General features: G+C 41.5%; 1 protein-coding gene across 2 annotated transcripts in view; it reads right to left on the bottom strand.

Moving 5' to 3' along the window:
* Positions 1–894: 894 nt before the first annotated feature.
* Positions 895–8,999, bottom strand: part of camk1da (calcium/calmodulin-dependent protein kinase 1Da) — a 24,352-nt gene continuing 16,247 nt past the window's right edge. The window contains exons 7-11 of one of the 2 annotated variants that reach the window (XM_079656057.1): positions 7,488–7,600; positions 6,911–6,989; positions 6,720–6,807; positions 6,273–6,483; positions 895–5,537 (exon numbers count right to left, since the gene is read on the bottom strand). In XM_079656057.1, the coding sequence (XP_079512183.1) occupies positions 5,413–5,537; positions 6,273–6,483; positions 6,720–6,807; positions 6,911–6,989; positions 7,488–7,600 (616 nt within the window). In that variant the 3' untranslated portion in view covers positions 895–5,412. The remainder of the gene's footprint in view (positions 5,538–6,272; positions 6,484–6,719; positions 6,808–6,910; positions 6,990–7,487; positions 7,601–8,999) is intronic. The other variant, XM_079656058.1, reaches the window with a different exon arrangement.

The raw sequence follows: 8,999 nt of genomic DNA, 5'->3' as shown, positions 1-8,999 counted from the left end.
TAGGAACATTCATTTATTATTATTAGTTTTTTTCAACTTTGAAACATGAGCTTGTATATGGATATTTTTGTATGTATGTTTTTTGGATAAATATTGAACTTGGATGAACATCTGTGCGTGACAATGTTTAACAAAGACCATTAACATCTGGGTCATTGGAGTACAAAAAATAACAAATAGCCACACACACTAAGCGGATCAGCATCACGCAGAGAGTGTTAAGAGAGGTTAGGATCATAGGAGACATTGTACGTGTGTGTGTGTGTGTGTGTGTGTCTTACAGGGAGAGAAAGGGATGTGTGTTTGCGTGTGTGTGCATGTCTGGTCCATCAAGTGACTGGAATGTGTTTGTGTGGGCAGCAATGTTCTGAACAGCAGGATGTCGCTAAAATATTCTTCTGATTCAGTCTGGAAAACGTAAGCTGTGGAGGGAGGAGAGGAGCCATCACATCACAAGACCACTTCAAATTCAAGAAAACAGATCAGCCACACTAAAGGCGATGGATAGAGACGTATGCATTCATCTCTTCTGGCAAATAATCAGCCCTCAAGGAAAGCAGAACTCTTCTGATACCAAAATATTGTCCCGTTTCCTACAGAATCTGCATTGATAGAGATTAGCATGAAAGTACCACAGGTACAGGAGGAACTGTACCTTAACCCTGCAGCAGCCAAACATGCATATCCAATGCTTAAAACAACTCGTTGCTACTAGCTCGGAAACTACCTGAAATGATTGCAGGAGTTACTATAAAAAAAGAGACAGGAAGTTCAAAATGTGCGAAGGTCATAAAAGAGAGGTCAAATTCAGTATTATTGGCCTAGCAGTGGAAACGATGTCATGGTGGCGAAAGAAACACCCCCACAAGCCTGAAAAAAAAACCAGGAGTCATGTTTCGACCATTCAGGATTTATTCAAGGACAAAGACAAACAAATCACAATCAGTCTTTCTGGCCTGTGTCATCATGGTAACTCTGATATGTGCACATGATTGTCGAAGGCATCTGATATACAAGCCCCATTAACAAAGAGTCATCTTCATCAACGTAGAACAATTAGTGTGCTCTGAGGAAGGAGGGTGTCGTCTGAGTGACGGGGGTGCACAGGATGGGAGTTGTGGTCTCATGCAGAGAGTAAATACAATACGCCGGCTCTGGACAGGACACCCACAGGGAGACACTGGGTCCTTAACAACAGCAAGTATCAAGTTTTAGTCCACAAACAGTTTTCAGAGGTAAAGCTGCTCTCATTAGTTGCATTAGCAGCTGCTAGCATAGCAACTAACAAACCTAGCAACTCTTTCCCTCCATGAAAGACAATGCTAATATTGTGACTACTAAAGTGTTTAGCAACAAACTTTATCAAGTATTCGCTTAACCCACATATGAGTAAATTCTGTGTCTAATTTCAAGATACCTTCAGATGTAGAACTTAGCAAACATAGCAAAGTGTTAAACTCAGCATAACATCCGCAGCTAGCTAAGTAGCCTCAGTTGAAGCCATACAAGCTAATAGCTTCATGCCCTTGTTAAGTAAATATAGTCATATTCTATGTCATGAATAAGGCAATATTCCATGTCATACAATTCAAATGGAAACATCTTTATTTTAATAATTCACGTTCTTGCCATATCATTCATGTATGCAGGAAATCAGCTGGAATTCCCTCTTGTAAGCAGACGTTTTTGTTCTCTTGATAAATGCTAGTTAGCCCAAATATTTCCACCTATGGAAACTGTTTGTGGAGGTGAAACTCTGCTACTAGGTGAACTGGGATATCTCAACCTGTGTAAGTCTTTACATAATACAGATACTAACATCGTACAAGGGCATATAAGATTATGCAAACACTCATGGTGAAGTTGAATCTTTGAAGCACTTCTATCAACATGCATGTGTTTTTTAATCTTTTGTGATAGCATCTTGGTAAAAAAAAAAGGCGAAAGGGTGGACGAGCGCCGCTCCTCCTTAACAGTGTGTGTCTGATTCGGTCACAGCTTTGGATTTCTTCCGTTATAATGGCAGAAATGACAGCCTGAGTTCAGTTAAAGATGCGAACACTTGGTGATTGACGTGACACTGCAACAGTGATGGCGTTACACGTGATGTGTAGCTCTCAGTCTCGTGTGGGAAAGTATACTTGACACCTATTTTAACATTAAACATTCTATAGAGAATACAATCAACTTTCCTCGACACACTCACTCCCTCTCACATGCTTGAACAGCAAAACATCGGTACATTTTATCTTGAAAATTATTATTCATATTCACAATCTATTTACACGAGAGATGTTAAGATTCATTCATGAATCTTTAAACAGCAGACATAAAGACCTCGAGCAGTCTAATACTGAACCCTCGTCCTGTTGTAAACCATTTCCATTTCCAATTTAAGAGCATATTCTTAGTGTTTGTTGACCATTCAATAATATATATTTTGCCACATAAAAAACATGTGCGACAATTTTAAATGGATTTCATTCAAAAACAATAATGCACTTATTTATCCCCTTAAAATGTAAATGTTTTATCTTTATATTTTTGAACTATAGGTGCTGAAGTTTCCTAATTCCCCCTAAAATATTTTGGCGACACACTGTAAAAAAGAATGCATAGCAATCAAGTGGTTTGTATATATGGTTACAGTGAATTATCCGATTAGGTGATCATAATAAGTAAAGCCCTTACATGGTTTTAAGTTCCCCTAAGTAAAACAATATAACTCCATGGACTCTCTTTAGAGTTGGACCCTGCTCAAAACTTTCACATTCAAAATATGTTTCTGAAAGGTGAACTGTGTCCATGTGCAACGTTAACTTTCTCTATGACTGCACTTAATAAATAACAAAATAATTCAGCCTAACAGGCCTTCAGTTCACAACTAACCCTACCAACATTAATGAACTAAACCTATATTTTGACTGGATTAGTTGCTAGGAAAACTGCCATTATGTGTCTTTGCATCAATGCCAGTGCAATATTCACAATGTATGAAGTGCTGAAGAAAACTTAGATTGGATAGCATTCACACATGTCTTGTCAGAGTTTGTTCTGGTCAACTTCAGTGGAACTTATCACACACAACGACTCAACCAGCCAAAAAGGACTTACTGTTTTTTTGCCATAAGCACTTTGCAGCACTCTGTGTAAAATAAAAAAAAGGTAAATGGCTATTAGGTAAGGAACAAAGTGAATACATGTTTTCTCCAGATGAATTTGCAGCTGGAGTTCAGCCCTTAGTTTTAGTCGACTTGTGTCTCGAACAGCTTCATATCTGACTTAGTTCACAATAAAGGGATCAGAAGAATTGCATCATGACAATCTGATGGGTGAGCATTCAACATTGTACAGTTCTGTCTTAACTGACATTTCCACCAGTAACGATAGACTGTGAAAGCTTGTGGAATCATGAGAAGGCTCCATCAAAAACAGCTCAAGATAAAGTCAGTCCGTCATCTCAAACCTAATAATCCATTGAACAACAACTACTAGCCATCTTTGGACCATCTCATTTAAGTTGGAGAACCATGCTACGCTAACCAGGATTCCCAACAACTGCTCTTGGATCAAGCAACAACCAATTAATCCTCACTGTTGTTTTGGTAGTTCTGTCCAATTATGTCTAAGAGCTCTGGCGCGCTGTTCAAGGGTTCAGGATGTTATTAACAAAACAAAATGGACCAAAAATGCTGCTGATCAAATAAAAAACACCTTTGAGTCTGAGAGTTCAAAACGTCTAGGTCCAAGTTTAAAGCTGCCTTCACATGACAAGCGGTAAAAAGGCTCTGGGCTGACATTGCCGTTGTGTTTCAATGGAGTGAGCTTTACCGCCCAACTAAGGTGATGCTCATGGCTCGATAATGTTGCAGTGCTGAAAGTTCAAATGACTTCCACTTTGACCTTGATTACCGCTGACCTTTTGACGTAGAAACCATAGAAACAGAACTTAACTAGCTGTTTCACCGTACGACCCTGCGCCCAACCTCGCGATGAGCAAGTGCTAAAAGTGAAGCTGGAATCAAGTATTTAAATGACGAGTCATTACAACACTTAAAAATAAGGACACATCTAACAACGTAAGCCCCAGATCATATCTGTGATGGCTCGGTACCTGGACCAAATAACAGGAAATATATTTCCACCAGCTCACAGTGCAGCCGCAGCTTTCCCTGAGCACTTCTGAACTGGGTGCAGCTTGACGATGCTAAAGGGTGATATCATGGCTTCTCTAGAAGGCGCAGGACCAGCAGGCAACAGCTTCTCCATCTTGGATTTTCATCACACAGGTCAAATACTCTGAAGACCCTTGTGGGTCATAGTAAGTGAAATATCATGTGTTTTGTGGCCCTCTTCAAACTGCACTGCGCTGCTTGTAAAGGAATACGAAGGCCAAGCTAACTTGTAGCTCCTTACATTCTCAACTGGAAGCAGAAACAAAAACGACCCTATACTAAACCTGCTGCATGCTCATTGTTTAACCTGTATGTGTGTCCCTTAAAAGGTGATTGTTATAAAAGTCTTATGAAGAAAAAAAACAAATAGACAGATCAGTATCTTTTGGACAATAAATAAGTCACACAATGCTCTGACGTCCTCTGTGATAAACACAAGAGGCTCACCTGACGTTTGTAGCGCTTACTCATGGTTCCACATCTCAACAGTCGTATGGTACGTTTAAAGCACTTCTTAAAGCACAAACAAACACAAAAAAGCCCATAAGAACATATAAAACACCTAAAGATGATATATGTAGCTTTTAAACATGAATGAATCGTTGTCCCATTAGCTGCTACATTTGTAAAGTTATTTAAGCCTCTGAATTACACACAGTCAACAGGTCACACTTGGCTGCCAATTGTAGTGTTGATTAACCTAAATTTGACAATAATGTGCTTGCTTTTTGAAAAGTTACATATACCACCTTTTACATTTACATTAATAGGAAATATAACAATCCAGTTGTCAACACTCATACCTTATTTGGAAAAAGGCTAACTAAAGTGGTGCAGGAAAGACCAGATTAAAAAAGGAAGATGAATTTGAAATTGAATAATATGATAACACGGCCCCACCGTCAACCACCAATCACGGCTCAAGCTTGTGCCAGCGACGCCCCAAATAATTTACCAGCAACCAATTCAAGCTGGGCTTCCAAACATCCTCCTAATGTTTGTCGCCATGTGTCGCTGTGGCTGGAGGAATCCAACATGGCGTCCTGGTGGGGAAGCAGTGGGCGTACAGTATCAGCGGGGTGGAGGTAAAGTCCTCTGCTCTCCTGGGAGCAGGGCGGGGAACTTGCTGGGGGAAAAGCAGTGAGGAGAGGGAGAAACAAAGTCTTCCTCCGTCTCTTTCTGTCTCTCTACCTCACAGTGCTGTGGCCTCCCAGCTAGTTCTCCGCGGGACCTGGCGTCACTTGGTCTCTGTGAGCATCGGGGGGGTGACCACCGTGGGGTGTTGCCGGGTCAGATCGGCCCCGGCAGCGGGAGAGGAGGCTGCAGACGCCAGACTGCAGGGAGTGACCGGGGCAGCAGCATCTGAGAGAGGAAGTTGGCAGAAATGTTTTTTATAATTTAAATTGACCCTTGGCTAAGCTACACCTTCTTCATTACAGTAACTGTGCCTTTCATTCTGGCACGGCACATGAGGAATATGCCATTTCAGCAGATTTGTCCTCTCAGCATACCTGCCAAGACGAGGCTGTGAACAAGAGGGAGATGTTCTGCACTATGAGCAAATGGCCGACCCTCAACCACTCTGCCTTAATTTGAAGTTGTGCAGGAACGAGTCCTGAATCCCGGCAATGAGTTAGCATTTTAGCATTACCTGTTCCCTCCTCACTAAGAGAATGTTTTATGTCTGTGGTTAACACAAGTTGAGATATTCCAATGTTTTGTTCTCCTCAACGTCACTAAATACCCCATCATTTTGCCTGAAGACTTCTAAACTCCATCGCGCCAAACGCGAGTCCACCTTTAGCTTAGCAGAGGCAGCCATGCGACCATGATGTAGTTCCTTTATAGCCTAACGTTAGCTTTTTAACTACTGGAGATTGCATTTGTATATGTGGAGATTATCTTGATAAAGAAAACCTGTAAGTATTGTAAACATGTGTTTACCACAGATCTTGTTTTCTGCCATATTCCGACATCTAATGGAGAAATGCATTCACGGTTGCTAAACTAACATTGCTGTTATGTGGATGGGGTACATTTGATTTAGTACACATTTGTTCTATAGACTTTCTGGTGCTACTGATACTAATGACTTACACTCACTTTCTTTGTGGGGAACTGCTACGTTGTTTTCTGTGTTAGCGGCTGTGTTAGCGCCCTGGCTCTGCGTCGCCTGGCCCGTGTTTTGGCTCTGGCCCGTCTGGCTCGGCCTGGTCGGCAGGTTGGAGGCGTCCATGCTGCTCCCCATGCTGCTGCCAAGCTGCAACCGCCTCATGTGCCGAACCACGGCGGTGGCATTGAACGCTTGCTGGAGAGGGAAATGAAATTGGATGATGAAAAGCTGGATGTGCCATTTAGACCCAGAGACCAACTGTGTGAAGAGCAGTTCTTAAGGAAAGTGTTACACCCTCCTCTGATAAAGAAGGAACTCCTAGCATTACGATGGGGGAGTCATTCAACTTCTAAGAACACAGACACTTGTTTGAGGACTTGTACTGGAGTAAAGGAGCTAATACCAGCCAAAAGAAATATGAGTAAACAAACCCTCCATTTGCTCTTGGCGAAGTTCTTTTTGATCTGCCGGCTCACTGACTCATGGATGTTCTTGCAGAGTGCTGTATCCCCGGAAATCCTTAAACACACACACAGAGAAATTTTCATTCTCAACCTTTCTGACTGTACATCTGCTACTGATATTATGTCTTAGTGTTATTCGGTGTGAGTGTGTTTCTCACCAGGGGTGTCTGAGCGCCTGATCGCAGGTGAAACGCTTTTCTGGATCCTTTTCCATCAGACTGCCGATGAAATCCTTGGCTGGAAAACAAACATGTTTTAAAGAGCCATAATACGTCAGAAATAAACACGACGCCAACTTGAAAGAGCCATTTGAAAGAAATCTTGATGAAATCTATTTCAACTCATGTTAACCCATGCTTACAAAGACAACGCTGATGTTTAGCAGCTATAGGATTTACCATGCTCTTCATCTTAGTTAGTGGACCATGAAGGTATGTAAGTCAATCAATAGTTGTTTAGCCATTTTGAATAAATTGCAAATACTAATGGTGGCGCAAGAAAATAAATCAGACGATTACACTATTCAACATGAATGTCTGTATAACATGTATTTATGCAGTTTTTACAACATATCAGAAAACCGTAAACCCCCCCCCCCCCCCCACACACACACACACACACACACACACACACACACACACACACACACACACACGCACACGCACACACACACACACACACACACACACACACACACACACACACACACTCAGGAGGAAGAGGCAGATGGCTCACCTGAGTCTGATATGTCGTCCCAATACGGAGTGTCAAACTCGTAGTCGGCCTTCAGGATCTGTTCAAAAAGCTTGGAGTCGTTCTCATCGTAGAATGGAGGGTAACCACACAGCCTGAACACAACACAACACACTTTATCCACTTGCTGATTTACTATTAAATGTACAGTATATATATTAACTCAATTGAATTGAATTAACTAATTTGAAACCATTCATTTATGGCTGAAATAATAAACTGAACAAAGTTGGTTGGAAAAAACAGTGTTCCAACAGTTGCCAGATCTCCAAGTGTGAACTGAAGCTGCTCCAAAAACCAAAAACATCACCTGCAACGCATTAGGTCATTTCTGGATACACCAAGAGATTTAGCTAAAAACTCATTAAAATGACACACACACACACACACACACACACACACACACACACACACACACACACACACACACACACACACACACACACACACACACACACACACACACACACACACACACACACACACACACACACACACACACACACACACACACACACACACACACACACACACACACACACACACACACACACACACACACACACACACACACACACACACACACAGACTCACATAGTCTGAATCAATGCGCTAATTGTGCTCATTGCAGGGAGAAACTCTCTCTGTCGTTCAAATACATTCAAAGTCTCTTCATTGGCAAGAAAGTAATAAAGGAACACACTGTTACCAAAGTATCAAAAATAAACTACAGGTTAATATGAATACAAATATAAAAATTCTATGTGTGTGTCCCATAGACACATGTATTTAATAGAGTCACAGACCGTCTTTCCAAACATCACAGTCACATCACAGAAGTGTTAGACACAGTGTGTGTGCTGCCACCTCACGCGCTCTGCCTCGTATTAACTGAGGCTGTTCACCTCTGACCCCGGATCTGACCTGACACTCAATGTCTCTGTCAGGCGGAACACACACACTCACACACACACGTACGCACACACACGGAAATCTACAAATATAGACACATTTGGGAGCAGCACCAGTGTCTCAGGTTTGCTGTATGACCTTTAAGGGCATTGGCGTAGGCCGTAGGGCGTTAGGCTCCAGGCACACACATTAGCATACTAGCTTATCATAGGTATCTGTTTACGAGAGATCTAATTAATATGATACACATGTATCTAAATATTTGGGCAAATTCTAAATGAATCTATTATATAAATGGATATGACTAATTTCTAATTGCCTGCAGCTGAGACTTTGTTACAATATACAGTTATGTTTCAGTGGAAGGTAAAGTCAGAAATCATCAAAGTAATATAAAAAAGTAACTGTACTGTTTAAAGAGATGTTTCCACTTCCACAGCACACATTGGATTGATCACAGTCAGTGTATTGACTTTCACAGCGAAAGTAGGCAGCAGAAGTCTGTGATGTGTGAAGACAACGTTATAATCTGTTCATGTGTTTCCGTGAATCTGACACCAACTGAAAGTGTGCTGTGTGTTG

The sequence above is a fragment of the Notothenia rossii genome, assembly GCF_949606895.1.
Source record: "Notothenia rossii genome assembly, chromosome: 10".
Taxonomy (NCBI): domain Eukaryota; kingdom Metazoa; phylum Chordata; class Actinopteri; order Perciformes; family Nototheniidae; genus Notothenia; species Notothenia rossii.
Note: the sequence above shows the minus strand (reverse complement) of the source record. Positions and strands in the feature narration are given on the sequence as shown.